The sequence below is a fragment of the Rhinopithecus roxellana genome, chromosome 20 (assembly GCF_007565055.1).
Source record: "Rhinopithecus roxellana isolate Shanxi Qingling chromosome 20, ASM756505v1, whole genome shotgun sequence".
NCBI classification, from domain to species: domain Eukaryota; kingdom Metazoa; phylum Chordata; class Mammalia; order Primates; family Cercopithecidae; genus Rhinopithecus; species Rhinopithecus roxellana.
In genome coordinates, this window is record NC_044568.1 from 56,947,304 (window position 1) to 56,965,690 (window position 18,387).

Below are 18,387 nucleotides of genomic sequence, written 5' to 3' on the forward strand. Positions count from 1 at the left end.
TCCCGAGTAGCTGGGACTACAAGCGCCCGCCACCTCGCCCAGCTAGTTTTTTGTATTTTTTAGTAGCGACGAGGTTTCACCGTTTTAACCAGGATGGTTTCAATCTCCTGACCTAGTGATCCGCCCGTCTCGGCCTCCCAAAGTGCTGGGATTACCGGCTTGAGCCACCTCGCCCGGCCTCAGGTAATTTTTAAATTATTTGTAGAAATGAGGTCTTGCTCTGTTGCCCAAGCTGGTCTTGAACTCCTGTGCTCAAGCGTTCCTTCTGCCTTGGCTTCCCAAAGTGTTGAGATTACAGGCATGAGCCTCCATACCCAGCCAGTCCTCCTTTATGAAGGCAGTTAGTTGTATTAAAGCATGGTTCTCAACCTTGGCTATATATGAGAATATGAGAATAACCCCAAGGAGACGTTAAAAATACTGAAGCCAGGCTGGGTGCGGTGGCTCATGCCTGTAATCCCGGCACTTTGGGAGGCTGAGGTGGGCGGATCACAAGGTCAGGAGTTCAAGACCAGCCTAACCAACACGATGAAACCTCGTCTCTGCTAAAAATACAAAAATTAGCCGGGCATGGTGACGCGCACCTATAGTCCCAGCGACTGTGGAGTCTGAGGCAGGAGAATCACTTGTACCTGGGAGGAGGAGGTTGCAGTGAGCCAAGATTGCGCCCCTGCACTCCAGCCTGGGAGACAGAGCCAGACTCCATCTCAAAAATGAAATAAAATAAAAACAAAAGAGGGCTTATGTATTGTGATTGTTTCCACCTATATAAGCAATTAAATGGCATGAGACAGCATTAGGTCTTCTTTTTTTTTTTCTTTTTGAGACGGAGTTTTGCTCTTGTTGCCCAGGCTGGAGTATAATGGCGTGATCTTAGCTCACTGCAACCTCTGCCTCCTGGGTTCACGCCATTCTCCTGCCTCAGCCTCCCAAGTAACTGGGACTACAGGCGCCTGCCACAACGTTCAGCCAATTTTTCATGTTTTTAGTAGAGATGGGGTTTCACCATGTTGACCAGGCTGGTTGTGAACTCCAGAACTCAGGCGATCCACTGGCCTCGGCCTCTGAAAGTGCTGGGATTACAGGTGCGAGCCACCGTGCCCAGCCAGCGTTAGGTCTTTTAAGAGAGATAGGAGAAAGGAACTGCTGGAGTCAAAGGCAGAAGCAATTGTTTGCACCAGAAACTCCAGTCTGCTCACGGGGAAGGAAGATTCTGGAAGGCAGGAGATTTGGGTAAAAGGATGGTTCTCACTGAAACCTGGCCTGTACCCAAGGTGGCAAACCCAGTCTGTGCTTCGCGTCCCTCTGTGTGGCCCTGTAGAGAGCTGCCCTGAGTGGGTCCAACCTTGGAGGAGAGTATGGGGAAAGCTCTCCAGACCACAGAGCTTCGGGAAGGTAGTGTCACCTTGAGCCTGTTCGAAAAGGCTTCTTTTGTAGAATGGCCAGAAGGCAGGCCTCACAAGTTTTTCTTTTTTCTCTTTTAAGTAATTTCTATTTTTATTATTTTTTTATTTTTTTATAGAGATAGGAGTCTCACATTGTTCCCCAGGCTGATCTCGAACTCCTGGCCTCAAGTGATCCTCCTGCCTCAGCCTCCCAATGTGCTGAGATTGTAGGCATGAGCCATAGTGCCTGGCCTCAAATTTTATTTGGGTTCAGGGGGTACATGTGCAGATTTGTTACATGGGTATATTGTGTGATGCTGAGGTTTCGGATGTGAATGACCTCGATGCCCAAGTAGTGAGCACAATAGCCAGTAGTCAGTTTTTCAACCCTTGCCTGCCTCCCTCCCAGTCTTGCAGTCCCCAGTGTGTATTGTTTCCATCTTTATGTCCATGACCTAATGTTTAGCTCCCACTTACAAGTGAGAACATGCAATATTTGGTTTTCTGTTCCTGTGTTAATTTGTTTCGGATAATGGCCTCCAGCTGCGTCCATGTAACTGCAAAGGACATGGTTTTGTTCTTTTTTGTGGCTGCAAAGTTTTTCAGTTAACAGGAAATACCTTGTGGCTTCATAAAACTTTTATTTATTTTTATTTATTTTTTATTCTTCAGACAGAGTTTTGCTCTTGTCACCTAGGCTAGAGTGCAGTGTCATGATCTCACCTTACTGCAACCTCTGCCTCCTGGGTTCAAGCGATTCTCTTGCCTCAGCCTCCTAAGTAGCTGGGATTACAGGCATGTGCCACCACACCTGGCTAATTTTCATATTTTTGCTAAAGACAGGGTTTCGCCATGTTGGCCAGGGCTGGTCCCGAACTCCTGACCTCAAGTGATCTGCATGCCTCAGCCTCCCAAAGTGCTGGCATTACAGGTGTGAGCCACCATACCTGGCCCATAAAACTTTTAAAAACAGATCAGAAAAAAAAAATGTCTTGAGTCCAACATCCTAGAGAAAATGACTTGTTGATTGGTCTGTTGCCATCTCACTGATAATGATCATAGCTCACTACAGCTTCAAACCCCTGAATGCAAGTGATCCTCCTGCCTCAGCCTCTTGAGTAGCTAGGATTACCAGTGCACATCATGAACCCCAACTACCATTATCATCTTTGTCACCATCACCATCATCTTCACCATCATCACCATCATCATCACTGTCATTGTCATTATCACTCTCACACCGTAATTCCCAGCATCCTCCTCCTCCTCCTTATCATCATCATCACCCCCCTGGGGGAGCTGGGACGCCTCTCTTTCCCAGACCTGTTTCTGGACCTGATAGCCTATGAGATAATGATAAAACTAATCCCACATCCTGAAATGCCGATCAGTCTAATCTTGCATCCAGATGAGTTCCGGCGGAACTGCTCAAGGTCTCTGAGACCCAGCCTTCCCATTTTGATCCCACAGAGGCATCAGCTTCAGTGAGACAGCAGCAGCCGATGCCGCCCTTGGCTACATCATTGCCTTCCTGGTACTCCTGTCCACAGTGAAGCTTTGGCATCTGCTCAGGTTGAATCCCAAAATGAACATGATCACGGCAGCCCTACGCCGTGCCTGGGGCGACATTTCAGGCTTTATCATTGTCATCCTTACCATGCTCCTGGCTTACTCCATCGCGGTAAGTATCTGCTTTGGGACAAGCTTGGGGCTGGTGTCTGCAGAAGCCAAGGCTAATTGGTAGTGGGAAGTGGACAATTAGGGTTAGGGAGACCTTGGGAACCCAAGGAAGGTGGTGGCTCTTCTGAGTACCGGGTCTCTTTACTGTGAGCTCATGCACCAGTCATCTCAAATGGCAAAGGCTGGAGAGCTCAGATGGGTAGGGTGAGGAGGCATGGGCTCTACTGCTGAAATGGTCCAGGTTCAGGAAGCATTCCTTTCTACCTCTAGACCCCTCCTGGATATGCCAATTCTCCTGGCTTCCCAACTAGTTAGAAGGCGCAGGGCTAACTCCTAGATACACACAGAGCACTGCTGCCATGCTGGGGGATGGATGGGGCCACCATGTCCTTGAGTTGGGGACGTGAAGGTAGATACAGCCACAAGCCATGCCAGTGCTTGTTGTCCAAGACATGACTCATGAACTTGGGAGGGCAGATGCCACTTCACTCAGCACTGTAACAGTGAGAGCACATTGACAAGCATGGCCCTGTGTGACTAGAAAAACATAAATGAAAACATTAAATTGTTTTGTTTTGTTTTGTTTCATTTTGTTTTTTTGAGACGGAGTCTTGTTCTGCTGCCCAGGTTGGAGTGCAGTGGCACGATCTAGGCTCACTGTAACCTCCACCTCCCAGGTTCAAGCGATTCTCTTGCCTCAGCCTCCTGAGTAGCTGGGATTACAGGTGTGCACCACCACACCTGGCTAATTTTGTATTTTTAGTAGGGGCAGGGTTTCACCAAGTTGGTAAGGCTGGTCTTGAACTCCTGACTTCAGGTGATCCACCCATCTTGGCCTCCCAAAGTGCTGGGATTACAGGCATGAGCGACCGTGCCTGGCATTTTTTTTTTTTTTTTTTTTTTTTTGAGACAAAGTCTCACTCTGTTGCCCAGGCTGGAGTACAGTGTCATGATCTCGGCTCACTGCAACCTCTGCCTCCCAGGTTCAAGTGGTTCTCCTGCTTCAGCCTCCCGAGTAGCTGGGGCTACAGGCATGTGCCACGACACCCGGCCAATTTTTGTATTTTTGGTAGAAACAGTGTTTTACCATGTTGGCCAAGCTGGTCTCAAACTCCTGACCTCAGGTAATCTGCCCACCTCAGCCACCCAAAGTGCTGGGATTACAGGCATGAGCCACCGTGCCCAGCCAAAAACATTAAATTTTCAATTCCTCTTTATGATAATGTGAGAAACAAAGGCCCTCTTACATCCTGGCCTCCACCATATCCTGATGTCTTTCTAAATACGCCCCGTACTGCCCACCGTGTTCCCATGCGAGCCCTGGCCTTCCCCTCATCTCTGGCCTTTAGCACAATCCTGACCCACACCCTACTCCAGGGCCTTCCCCATTCTCACCCTGGCTCCATCCCGTCTGTTGCCTTCCACTCCTTCCCAATCATCCCATCCACCAGCCCATCACATCCTAGTCCCCACTCCACCCCAGCCCTCACCTACCTCTGCCTCTCTGTCACCTCAGCCCTGACCACCTTCCATCCCTGGCCCCGCCCCATCCTCCTCTCCCACCCTCGGAAACAGGTGGGGTGCACTGAGGGAGTGATGGGGGTGTGTTCTGGAAAGTTGGAGTCTGTGATTTTGGTGAAAGCTCCTGTATAAACCCTAATGTGGATTTCTTTAGCCCTCCATGCAGTGTCTGGGCTGCAGGGACATTGCAGTGTCCCATGGGACCAAAAGTCACCAACTCAGAGCCAGAGCCAAGGGCTGCTGGGCCTTCCTCTGACACCGCAGCCCTGGGAAAGTCTTGGGAGTGGGGAGTTGTGGTGAGGGAAAGTGCGGTGAGGGGAGGGCCTCCCCCAGGCAGAAGCCCATCATCCGTTCAACCCAGTTCCCCAGAGCAAAGAATTTGGAGCCGCAGAGTGCCCAGTTTCATTGCCAGGTATTTGGGCCACATCTGGGGAACACAGCCAGGCGGCTTAGCAGGTGGCTGCGTGAGTCCCAGAGGCACCCTGGGCACTCCCTCATCCTGATGCACACAAAGATGGGCATCATCAACAGGCTGTGGACACAACAAAGGTCCTGGACAAGGTCATCCAGGCAGCACTTCCAGAAACATGACACAAACATGCACACACATGCACATGGATGCACACACATGCACACATACACACACATACACTCATGCACACGTATACACATACACATGAACGTGCAAGGCATGCACATATATACACGCATGCACACATGCACACGTATACACATACACATGCATGTGCACAGACATGCACATATATACACACATGCACACGTGCACACGTATACACATACACACATACAAATATACACACATACATATGCACACACATAAACACTACACATGGATACACACATACACATATATACACATACATACACACAAGTGCATATGTGTAGATATTGATGGCCACAGGCATACGCATGTACACTCTCAGACACGCGTGTGGCCTTGCACGCACAGACCCACAGAGAGAAACACATGCATGCCATATAGAACCAGTTGTGGACCAGGTGCGGTGGCTCACGCCCATAATCCTAGCACTTTGGGAGGCCAAGGCGGGTGGATCACCTGAGGTCCTGAGTTCGAGGCCAGCCTGACCAACGTGGAGAAACCCTGTCTCTATGAAAAATATAAATTTTAGCCAGACGTGGTGGTGCGTGCCTGTAGTCCCAGCTACTTGTGAGGCTGAGGCAGGAGAATTGCTTGAACCCAGGAGGCGGAGGCTGCAGTGAGCTGAGATCAAACCATTTTACTCCAGCCTGGGTGACAGAGCGAGACTCCGTCTCACAAACAAAAACCAGTTGAGTACGCACACCCACTTGCACACCCCTTTAGGTACAGTAGCTTGACCAGCGCTGCCAGGGCAGTGGCTGACACAGACCACCCACCCCACTGTGAAACAGCAGGTTTTGTGCTCCTTGGCAGCCTCCTTCCCTGTTCATGAGAATTCTTTCCATGACAGTCGAACTTAATATTTGGTTGGAAACTCCGTTCCTACAAAACCCTCTTTGATGCGGCAGAGACGATGATCAGCCTTCAGCTGGGAATCTTCAACTACGAGGAGGTAATGGAGTGAGGGCACAGGTGCTGCTATCTACACTGAGCCTCTATGAAGATAAGAAAAACCACTGCCTGCCCACCCCGCCCCATGCCATCCCTTGGGCCCATGACCTGGCAAGCATTGGGCAAGTTTGGACAAATAGAAATATTCCCCCTCCCCTAGGTGGACTCCCCTGCTAGAGCCCTCAGCTTGCCCTTGGGACCCCTGCTCACAGAGGAACATCGGACACTGGCTACTCAGGGGAGGGCTGTACAGGGGTCTCCCAAAGGAAACACCCCCTGCCCTGGGCAGAAAGGACAGCCGTCTTTGGAGGTGGCAGCCGTGGAAAGTGAAGGGCTGCCCATTCCCTCCTGGCCCACCTCTCTCAGCCCCAGGCAGAGGGGACCTTCCTGGCTCCAGGCTCTGCCTAGCTCTGAGGACCGTTTTCCCTCTGAGGGTTTTCCAGTAGGGGAAGTGGCTGCTGAGACCCAGGACACTCGATGACCCTGGCTTTCTTTCTGACAGGTCCTGGACTATAGCCCAGTGCTTGGCTCCTTCCTTATTGGGTCCTGCATCGTTTTTATGACATTTGTGGTGCTGAACCTGTTTGTCTCTGTCATCCTGGTGGCCTTCGGTGAGGAGCAAAAATACTATCAGGTGAGTTGCTTTGTCCTATTCCTGATCAGTCATTGATGCTGAACTATGAAGAGGCTGGAGCGGCGTTAGACTTTAGAGGACTTGAGAGATCATTGTAGCTCAGAGCCCTCATTTCACAGGAGGGGAAGCTGAGGCATAGACAGAGGACATTAATTCCCCAAAATCACAAGCAAGTGAGGGCGGGGGCTGGTGTCAGAGCCAGGCCTCCTGATTCCCAGTTTGGGACTCTGTTCACAACACCAGTGACCTCCACCCTGAGTGCACCTTAGAATCACCTGGGGCCTTTTGAAAACAACAGCTGCCCCACCAGAGACCAACACCAACAGAGACCAACACCAACAGAGACCAACACCAACCAAGACTAATACCAACAGAGACCAACACCAACAGAGACCGACACCACCCAAGACTAATACCAACCGAGACCAACACCAACAGAGACCAACACCAACAGAGGAGACCAATACCAACCAAGACTAATACCAACAGATACCAACACCAGCAGAGACCAACACCAGCAGAGACCAACACCAGCAGAGACCAACACCAACCGAGACCAACACCAACAGAGACCAACACCAACAGAGACCGACACCAACAGAGACCAATACCAACAGAATCTCTGGGGGAATGAGCCAGCCCTTGGTATGTTTAAAGTCTCTTTGGGAAATTTTTTTTTTTTTTGAGATGGAGTTTTTGCTCTTGTTGCCCAGACTGGAGTGCAATGGCACAATCTTGGCTCACTGCAACCTCCACCTCCTGGGTTCAAGCAATTCTCCTGCCTCAGCCTCCCAAGTAGCTGGGATTACAGGCACCCGCCACCACACTCAGCTAATTTTTTTGTATTTAGTAGAGACAGGGTTTTACCACGTTGGTCAGGCTGGTCTTGAACCCCTGACCTCAGGTGATCCACCAACCTCGGCTTCCCTAAGTGCTGGAATAACAGGCGTGAGCCACCACACCCAGCCCTCTCTTTGGGTAATTTTAATGTTAATGAACAGTCAAGGTCGAGAATGCATACTACGCTCCAAAACCTCAACCCATGTCTTCATGGCTCAGAGGGCAGCAAGCTGGGCACTCACAGTCAACCTCACACCCATTTTTTTTTTCACAGAAAAAAAAAATACAAATTTTTATTTCTACTAAACTCTCACTTAACACAGAACACTTTCTGACCAAATATGTGGAGATTTTCTCCACACACCAAGCAATTCTCCAGTCGGCCTGCTGGACTCCCTGCAGGAAGAGGGATATGAGCACATAGACTGCAGATTAATAACAGCCACCAGCACCACCCACAGAGCACTCTCTTCACAATGGAAGTTGTGCTGAAGGCTTCGTACATTTTATTTAATCCTCAAAACAGCTCGGTGAAGTAGGTATAATTATTCACAACTTACAGAGAAGGAAGCCAAGGCTCACAGAGTTGAAATCATTTACCTAGAACCACAGAGCTAGAAAGCAGGAAAGGTGGAATTTCAACCTGGGTCTGTCTGACTCGGATGTATGGTTTTGTTTTGTTTTTTTTCCTGACCTTCTGGAGGTATAGCTGTGTGAAGGGTGACATATTATGCAGCTCACCCTTCCTATCCCAATTAAAAGGTTCTTTCAATCTGTATGCCTAAGCCAGGTGTGGTGGCACACACCTGCAGTCCTAGCTACACAGGAGGCTGAGGTGGGAGGATCACCTGAGCCCAGGAGGTGGAGGCTGCAGTGAGCTGTGATCATGCCACTGCACTCCAGTCTGGGTGACACAACAAGATCCTGTCTCAAAAGAAAAAAAAAGGAAAAATCTGCATGTCTAACAAAGAAACCCTTAAGACACTCTTCTTTGAATTTTTCCATTTCTATACAAGAGCAACAATTTGGTATTGTTGTTTTTCTAAATTGCAAAAGATTTCTTAAAGGTGACATACTCCATCATGTTAAAGGATCATTTTAAAGAGTTATTTTTCCTGGAAACCAGGAAATTATTGCCCACAGGATTCAAGAATGCTAAGAATGCTGCCCCTCCTCTGTTGCTAAATGGTCTCTGGTACACTTGTAACGTGTGTCCCGGATCTGTGTTTGAAAAGGAAACACAGATTTTTACTTCTACTAAACTCTCACTAAGCACAGAACACTTCTGTGACCAAATGTGTGGAGATTTTCCCCACACACCAAGCAATTCTCCAGCAGACACCAACTGGGTATCTTATACCGACTGGGCATCCCTAATCCAAAAATCAGAAATCCAGAATGCTCCAAAATCCAAAATTGTATGCATGCTCACATGAGGTGACACATGGAAAATTCCGCACATAACTACTTAATACAAACTTTATTTCATGCACAAAATTATTGAAAATACTGAGCCAGTGTTCACTTCAGCAGCACATATGCTAAAATCAGAATGCTACAGAGAAGATCAGCATGACCCCTGTGCAAGGAGGTCATGCAAATTTATGAAGTGTTTCATATTTTAAATTTTAAAATACAAAAATATATACTGGGCTGGGTCCGGTGGCTCACGCCTGCAATCCCAGCACTTTGGGAAGCTGAGACAGGAGAATCATTTGAGGCCAGGAGTTCAAGACCAGCCTGGGCAATATAGCAAGATCCTATCTGTACGAAAAATACAAAAATTTGCTGGGCCTGGTGGCATGTGCCTCTTGTTCTAGCTACTGCGGAGGACAGCTTGAGCCCAGGATGCAGTAAGCCATGATCACACCACTGCTCTCCAGTGGGTATGACAGAGCAAGACCCTACCTCTAAAAAATAAATAAATAAAAATTAGAAATACATGTTGTATAAAATGACCTCCAGGCTATGTGTATAAGGTGTATATAAACATAAATACATTTCCTGTTTAGTCTTAGGTCCCATTCCCAAGATACCTCATTATGTAAATTCCAAAATCTGAAAAAAGTCTGAAACACAAAACACTTGTCATCCCAAGCATTTCAGATGAGGGATACTCAACCTGTATAACAACTATTTACATAGCATTTACATCGTGTTAAGTATTATAAGTACTTAATGGTACTTATAGATGATGACTTAAAGTATACAAGAGAATGTGTGTGGGTTATATGTAAATATTATGGCTTTTTTTTTTTAATCAGAGACTTGACCATCTGAGAATTTTCTAGTGACCTGCCCCATCCTGAAGCTATCTAGGGGCCTGCCCTAAGTCACTCATTAGCAAAAACTCAGGTGTCATGAAAGAGGGCTCGTTATGAATAGCAAAATACACTCCTGTTAGTAAATTCTAAGGATTTCAGGAGCTCTGTGACAGGAACCAAGGTCAAAGACCAAATATGGTTCATATTATACCACAATGCCTTTGTCCTGCAAAAAGGTTTGATATATTAAAAACAATTTTGTGGTGTTGGGGAAATATTTTCATTTTAGCAAGGAAGCAGAGGGTATTGCTAGGTCAGATGCCCAGGTACTCCAACTGTACCTTAATTTGGAGATGTAATTAGGTAGCCACCTTTAATTAAAGTTACTTTATCAGAGTGGGTTCCTTCTACCAGAAGACTGAACTTGTCCATTGTAAATAAATTATATTTTTAACAATGAAGATATATTTCACATGCCATAAAATTAACCACTTTAAATCATACAATTAAGTGTTTTTTAGTATATTCACAGAGTTGTGCAAACATCATCACTAATTCCAGAATATTTTCTTTCTTTTTTTTTTTTTTTTTGAGACAGAGTCTTGCTCTGTCACCCAGGCTGGAGTGCAGTCGTGTGATCTTGGCTCACTGCAACCTCTGCCTCCCCAGTTCAGGTGTTTCTTCTACCTCAGCCTCCCGAGTAGCTGGGATTATAGGTGCCCACCACCACACCCAGCTAATTTTTTGTATTTTTAGTAGAGACGGGTCTTACCATGTTGGCCAAGGTGGTCTCGAACTCCTCATCTCAGGCGATCTGCTAACCTCGGCCTCCCAAAGTGCTGGGATTACAAGTGTGAGCCACCGCAGCTGGGCCCAGAACATTTTCAATACCACAAAGAAGCCCCCTACCTATTAATAATCACCTCCCATATCCATGCCTCCAGCCCCTGGCAACGACTCATCTACTTTCTATTTCTTTGGATTTACCTATTCTGGAAATTCATATTCATATAAATGGGCTCGTACAATACGTGGCCTTTTGTGTCTGGCTTATTTCATTTAGCATCATGTTTTCAAGATTCATCCATGCCGTAGCATGCATCCACATGTCATTCGTTTTTACGGCTGAGTCATATTCCTTTGCGTGGGTATAACAACAATGTGCTTATCCGTTCCTCAGCTGACGGGTATTTGGGTAGTTTCTGTATTTTGGCTTTTATAAACAATGCTGCTATGAACATTTGTGGTCAGGATTTCATATGGACATATGTTTCTACTTCTCTTGGGCATATACCTGGAAGGGAAATTTTTGGGTTACACAGTAACTCTTTGTGTGAAGACCTGCCACACTGTTTTCTGAAGCAGCTGTACCATGTTAGATTCCCAGCAGCAATGCGCAGGACCTTTGTACATAAATTCTTCTGTTTGTTTGTTTGCTCGCTTGCTTTTGAGAAAGGGGCTTGCTCTGTCACCCAGGCTGGAGTGCAGTGGTGCAATCTCGGCCCACTGGAATGTCGGCCTCTCGGGCTCAAGTCATCCTCCCACCTCAGCCTTCCCAGTAGCTGGGACTGCACCACGCCTGTTTTGTGTTTTTTTTTTTTTTTTTTTTTTTTTTTTTTTTTTTTTTTTTTTGGTAGAGATGGGGTTTCCCCCGTGTTGGCTGGCCTGGTCTCAAATTCCTGGGCACAAGCGACCCGCCTGCCTCAGCCTCCCACAGTGCTGGAATTACAGGTGTGAATCATCACACTGGCCTGATTTTTAAACTTTTTTTTTTTTTTTTTTGAGTTGGAGTTTTGCTCTTGTTGCCAGCCTGGAGTGCAGTGGCACAGTCTCGGCTCACTGCAATGTCTGCCTCCTAGAGTCAAGCAATTCTTCTGCCTCAGCCTCCCAAGTAGCTGGGATTACAGGCATGTGCCCAGCACGCCCAGCTAATTTTGCATTTTTGGTAGAGACGGTGTTTCACCATGTTGGTCAGGTTGGTCTTGAATTCCTGACCTCAGGTGATCCACCCACCTCAGCCTCCCAAAATGCTAGGATTACAGGTGTGGGCCATCATGCCTGGCCGTGATTTTAAAAATTATTTGTAGAGGTGGGGTCTCACTATATTGCCCAGGATGGCCTCAGATTCCTAGAATCACGTAATCTTCTCATCTTGGCCTCCCAAAATCCTGGGATTACAGACATAAGCCCCCGTGCTCAGCCTGTACATAAATTCCACCCCAGCCTCTGTTGGTGTGGTAAAGGGCATTTTCTGACCAGTTTACTGAACATGCCTGTTTGGTACCTACATCCCTTATGTGACATCTGCCATTCCTGTTTCCTAAAAGTTGTTCTTTCTTTGCTTTAAGTCACTCTTAAATATGTATATATGGTTGAGAAGTGTCCGGAGAGAAACACCTATTGAGTTTTTCATTCCCAGAACTTCCTCCCATACCAGGCCAGGCCAGAGGATAAACACAGCAAGCAGAAGGAATAATAATAAAGAACTAAAGGGCCGGGCGTGGTGGCTCGCGCCTATAATCCTAGCACTTTGGGAGGCCGAGGTGGGTGAATCACCTGAGGTCAGGAGTTTAAGACCAGCTCCATCAACATGGTGAAACCCTGTCTCTACTAAAAATACAAAAATTAGCTGGGCATGGTGGTGGGTGCCTGTAATCCCACCTACTCAGGAGGCTGAGGCAGGAGAATCGCTGGAATCCGGGAGGCAGAGGCTGCAGTGAGCCGAGATTGAACCACTGCACTCCAGCCTGGGTGACAGAGCCAGACACTGTATCAAAAAAAAAAAAAAAAAAAAAAAAAAAAAAATAGAACGAAAGGAGCCACCACCAACACTCTGACCTACAGGAAAAGGGGAGACGCTCATCTCAGAAGGGGGCCCACGTGCTGTTTAACTTCAGGGTCATCCGCCCAGCCGAGGCTTACTCTGTGCTGGCTTGGGAATTTGAAATGTTGCAGTGAAAACCCAGTCATCCTCAACAGAGAGGAGAGGGACCCCCTGAGGATAAAGGATGGAGCACACACCCTTGGGATTCCTAGAGGGAGGCCTTCCCACCCTAAAAAAGCTCTGAACAGTGAAGGGACCTAGGTTGGGACCAAAGTGGACAAGAAAACTGATTTCGGCTGGGCACGATGCAATGGCTCAAGCCTGTCATCATCCCAGCACTTTGGGAGGCCAAGGCAGGCGGATCACTTGATGTCAGGAGTTTGAGACCTGCCTGGCCAACATGGTAAAACTCTCTCTCTACTAAAAATACAAAAATTAGCCTGGCTTGGTGGCAGGCGCCTGTATTCCCAGCTACTCAGGAGGCTGAAGTAGGAGAATCGCTTGAATCCGGGAGACAGAGGTTGCAGTGAGCCGAGATTGCGCTACTGCACTCCAGCCTGGATGACAGAGCGAGACTCCATCTCAAAAAAAAAAAATAAATAAATAAATAAAAACTGTGATTTCCCCTTAGAAAGAAAAACCCCCAAAGAAGATGGTTCTGTGTACATTGCTTGGTTCTTTCTCTCTTGCAGCTGTCGGAGGAAGGGGAGATCGTAGATTTGCTGCTGATGAAAATATTCAGTTTTCTGGGCATTAAGTGTAAGAGAGAGGAGCCTGAAAGCAGCAGGGAGCAGCCTGGGTCCCTGTCCCAGACTCGCCGCTCTCAACCAGCACAAGCTTTGCCCAAGGTCTAAGGTGTTCGTTCACACGCCACCATCTATGAGTGGGGACGCCCAGGGCCTCGGACCTGCGCTTACCAGCAACTCTGTAGTCTCTCTAGGTCATAGCTTTTGTGTCCATTGAAGAATTACCAAGCCCAGCAAGTAAAAAAAATTAGAATAACAGAGACATGTATAAAATTGCCAATACTATGAGAACTTCTTTGTTCAAATGTATTTCCTCTTATTAGAAATAAAACAAATATTACCTGGAGTTTGGAAAAACAATTTCCTCCACAGACTAATTATTTCGTCTTTTTGGTCCATTGGGGATTGCTTTTGAATGACTCTAGTTCAGGGCTTCTCAAACTGTCTGAGAGATGCTAATGGATGCTGTATTAGTTTTCCCAGAACAAAGTATCACAAACTGAGTAGCTTAAAACAACAGAAATGTATTCTGTCCCGGCTCTGGAGCCTGGAAGTCTGCAATCAAGATGTTAGCAGTGGCCGGGCACGGTGGCTCACGCCTTTAATCCCAGCACTTTGGGAGGCTGAGGCGTGCAGATCACTTGAGGCCAAGAGTTCGAGAGCAGCCTGGCCAACATGGTGAAATCCTGTCTCTACTAAAAATACAAAAATTAGCCAGGTGTGATGGTAGACACCTGTAGTCCCAGCTACTCAGGAGGCTGAGGCAGGAGAATCGCTTGAACCTGGGAGGCGGAGGTGGCAGTGAGTCTAGGTAGCACCGCTGTACTCCAGCCTGGGTGACAGAGCAAGACTCTGTCTCACAAAAAAAAAAAAAAAAAAAAAAAAAGAAAAAAAAGAAAAGAAAAGAAAAGAAGGAAAAAAGATGTTAGCAATGCCATGCTCCCTCTGAGGGCTGTAGGGAAAAATCCTTCTTGCCTCTTCCAGCTTTTGGTGTTGGCCAGCAAGCCTGGGTATCCCCCAGCTTCTAGATGCATCACTCCCAGATGGGAAGAAGCTTGCTGACAGCCTGTGTTCCTTCTCCTCTTCTCAGGACAACAGCCATATTGGATTAGGGGCCCACCCTAGTCAAGGGTGACCTCATCTGAACTAAGTATAATACATCTGCAGGGATCCTGTTCTCCAATATGGTCACATCTGAAGAACTGGGACTTAGGACTTTGGCATATCTCTTTAGGAGCCACAATTCAATCCAGAACAGGTGTCATTCCTCCAAAAATATTTCTGGGTCAAATAAATATGGGGAATACTGGGTTATAAAAGTTTTCTGTTTTTGTTTGTTTGTTCAAGATAGGGTCTCACTCTGTTGCCCAGGCTGAAATGCAGTGGCATGATTTCAGCTCACTGCAACCTCTGCCTCCCGGGATCAAGTGATTCTTGTGCCTCAGCCTTCCCAGCATCTGGGACTATAGGCACACAAAACCATGGCTGAGTAATTTTTGCATTTTTTTGTAGAGATGGGGTTTCACCATGTTAACCAGGCTGGTCTTGAACTCCTGGCCTCAACTGATCTGCCCACCTAGGCCTCCCACAGTGCTGGGATTACAGGTGTGAGCAATTGTACCCAGTCTATTGTACTATTATAAGAGGAAAAGATGTCTATCAGCTCAAAGAGATGAATGAGCCCCTCTCAAAACACCTGGAAGAATAAACCACCTGCAATTTTCCGGTGCTTATACTAAATGGCCAATGAGATGACCTTTAAGTCTCAAACCAGGAGGTTACAAAGATGATTAGGTTGAAACAGAAAAAAAATTTTGACTGTCTTCAATGCTTTTTACCCAAAAAAAGCACACCTTGTATTTTTTGGTGGAAGGGCCTGTTTGTAGCCCATATGTTGATGTTGATGTGTGATCTTTTTCTTTCCATCGTGAGTTAGTGGAGCTGAGAGTAAATATGTTAGGGTGTAAGTGGCTTGATGCTGCACTGGCTTGTAATGAAACAACAATAGAAAACAAAATCTTGACATTAGAGAAGATAGCCAAGATCTGTAGGGCAGCGTAGACCAGTGTGATCCAGTCAATGAAGGCAAGTGGAGCAGAGCTTAAGAGCAGTTGCTGGCTGGGCACAGTGGCTCATGCCTGTAATCCCCGCACTTTGGGAGGCCAAGGGGGCAGATCGCTTGAATACAGGAGTTCAAGACCACACTGGGCAAAATAGCAAGACCCTGTCTCTACAAATTAAAAAAAAAAAAAAACTAGCTGAGCATGGTGCTGCACTCCTGTAGTCCCAGCTACTCAGGAAGCTAATGTGGGAGGATCATCTGAGCCTGAGATGTAGAGGCTGCAGTGAGCCGTGATTGTGTCACTGCCCTCCAACCTGGGCAACAGAATGAGACCTCATCTCAAAAAAAAAAAAAAAAAAAAAAAGGCCAGGCGCAGTGGGTCACGCCCGTAATCCCAGCACTTTTGGGAGGCCGAGGCAGGCGGTTCATGAGGTCAGGAGTTTGAGAACAGCCAGGCCAACATAGTGAAACCCTGTCTCTACTAAAAATACAAAAATTAGACGGGCGTGGTGGCGCGTGCCTGTAGTCCCAGCCACTCAGGAGGCTGAGGCAGGAGAATCGCTTGAACCTGGGAGGCAGAGGTTGCAGTGAGCCAAGATCACGCCACTGCATTCCAGCTTGGGCGACAGAGCTAGACTTTGTCTCAAAAAAACAAAAAAGAGAACAGTTGCTTTCTAATCAGCATAGAGGCCAAGGTCTACTACTGCTACCTAGGAGCTACTTAAGCCACAAAACGCCTCCCTGATCCCACTGCTGGGAAGTGCCTTAACCTCTGAGTCTCATCTATGAAATCAGCGTAACATCTGCCAGAAAGAGGTTTGGAGAGGATTAAAAAGATGTTTGCATAGTGCCAAGCACATAGCAAAGGCTCAATAGATGGGAATGATTTGCTCAAAGAAAAGTGGGCATGACGGCCCTTGCAAGCCACACTGCACAGATGTGGTGGCAACCCTAAGTTCATAGCAGGGCAGAAGCTCAGTGCAATAACATATGGGCTCCCCAAACACACACACACACACACTCCACGGTGTGCACCCTGTGGTCCTGTTTGAGGGGTTTGAACAAGAACAACTCCATCTTGAATATGGGCTGGGCAAAATGAGGCTGAGACCTGGTGGGCTGCATTCCCAAGAGGTTAGGCATTGTTTTTCTTTTTCTTTTTTTTCTGAAGCAGAGTCTCGCTCTGTCACCCAGGCTGGAGTGTAGTGGTGTCATCTCGGCTCACTGCAACCTCTGCCTCCCAGGCTCAAGTGATTCTTGTGCCTCAGCCTCCTGAGTAGCTGGGATTACAGGCACCTGCCACCACGCCTGGCTAAATTTTGGATTTGTAGTAGAGACGGGGTTTCTTCATGTTGGCCAGGTTGGTCTCAAACTCCTGATCTCAAGTGATTCACCTGCCTCGCTTAGTCACAGGATGAGCTAGGGTTGGCACAAGATACAGGTCATAAAGGCCCTGTGGATAAAATAGGATGCGGTAAAGAAGTCGGCCAAAACTCACCGAAACCAAGATGGCGACCTCTGGTAGGCCTCACTGCTCAGTATACGCTAATTATAATACATTAGCATGTTAAAACAACACTCCCACCGGCGTCATGACAGTTTACAAACGCCATGGCAACGTCCAGAAGTTACCCTATAGTCTAAAAAGTGGAGGAACCCTTAGTTCTAGGAAATCCCTGCCCCTTTTCTGGAGAATTCTTGAATAATCCACCCCTTGTTTAGCATAAAATCAAGAAATAACTATTAAGTATACTCAGTTGAGCAGCCATACTGCTGCTTTGTCTACGGAGAAGCCATTCTTTTTTTCCCTTACTTCTCTAATAAACGTGCTTTCACTTTATAGACTCGTCCCAAATTCTTTCTTGCATGAGGTCCAAGAGCCCTCTCTTGGGGTCTGGGTTGGGAGCCCTTTCTGGTAACAGTACTAAAGGTGTGTGTGGAGCTTAAGGTGTTTTTCACAATAGTATTTATTTGCTGACTCATGGCCACTCTATAAAATCTGTGTTAAAAGTGAGGTCTTTCCCAGAACCTAATTTTTTTCTGACTTCTTGGATTGGGATGATGACTTCGGTTTTTCTCGGAAGGCTTTGGTCACACGGCTGGCTGATGAAACAAGGAGCTGTGCACACTGGGTCTCAGCTTTCTGCGTTTTGAATATTTCTGCATTAGTGACTGGCTTGGGTCCAGTCTCTACCAAGAAGCCACTTCTGACCCTTGGACAAGCCTTTATTCCTCTTTAAGTAAGCTTCTGGATTCTGCCGGTCCTGTTTGGGGTCCCTGGGACTCTTTGAGACAAGAACGATACAGAGTGGTTGCAGGAGAATAGAAACTTCCAGGCTGCAGTTCTACCTAACAAAAGGAAACTGTTGAGATAGCTACACAAGCTATGGGCTGATAAGACCCTGAAAAACCAGGGTGTGGGCTAAGTTGGCTAAAACCAACTGGACCCAACCTGGCGCTGGCTTTGACCTAGGCTTCACCTGGTACTCATTAACATACTAAGTCACACACCCACTGGCACCATGACAATTCCGGGAACACCCATATTTGGTGTAAAAATGGTGGCATCACAGTTCTGAGAAGTCTCCACCTTATTCCAGAAACCTTCGTGCATATCCATTTCTTAAAGAAACCCATAAAGATGGAAACCCCAAGCCCCGTTGTGTGGCCCTCTCTTGAGTCCGCCCTTTCTTGAGTGTGTACTTTGCAGTAAATCTCTGTACTTTCACGATTTTCCGACTTGTTCTTGAATTCCTTCGTGTGGTGGTGAAACTACCTTTGCAAAATTATGCCTGAGACAGTGAAACAGATCCACATGTGGAAAGGAAACCACGCCTGGTGCTAGGCCACGCCCCCTC

General features: G+C 47.1%; 1 protein-coding gene and 1 non-coding gene across 2 annotated transcripts in view; both read left to right on the forward strand.

Moving 5' to 3' along the window:
• The window catches only part of PKD1L2 (polycystin 1 like 2), a 116,272-nt gene extending 102,459 nt beyond the window's left edge, over positions 1-13,813 (forward strand). Inside the window, exons 40-43 of the mRNA XM_010375154.2 lie at positions 2,856-3,066; positions 6,059-6,160; positions 6,662-6,793; positions 13,414-13,813. Coding sequence (XP_010373456.2) covers positions 2,856-3,066; positions 6,059-6,160; positions 6,662-6,793; positions 13,414-13,575 — 607 coding nt within the window. The 3' untranslated portion in view covers positions 13,576-13,813. The remainder of the gene's footprint in view (positions 1-2,855; positions 3,067-6,058; positions 6,161-6,661; positions 6,794-13,413) is intronic.
• Positions 9,151-9,257, forward strand: LOC115895400. The gene has a single exon (XR_004055595.1). It is a non-coding gene; the product is annotated as a U6 spliceosomal RNA (small nuclear RNA).
• Positions 13,814-18,387: the final 4,574 nt, after the last annotated feature.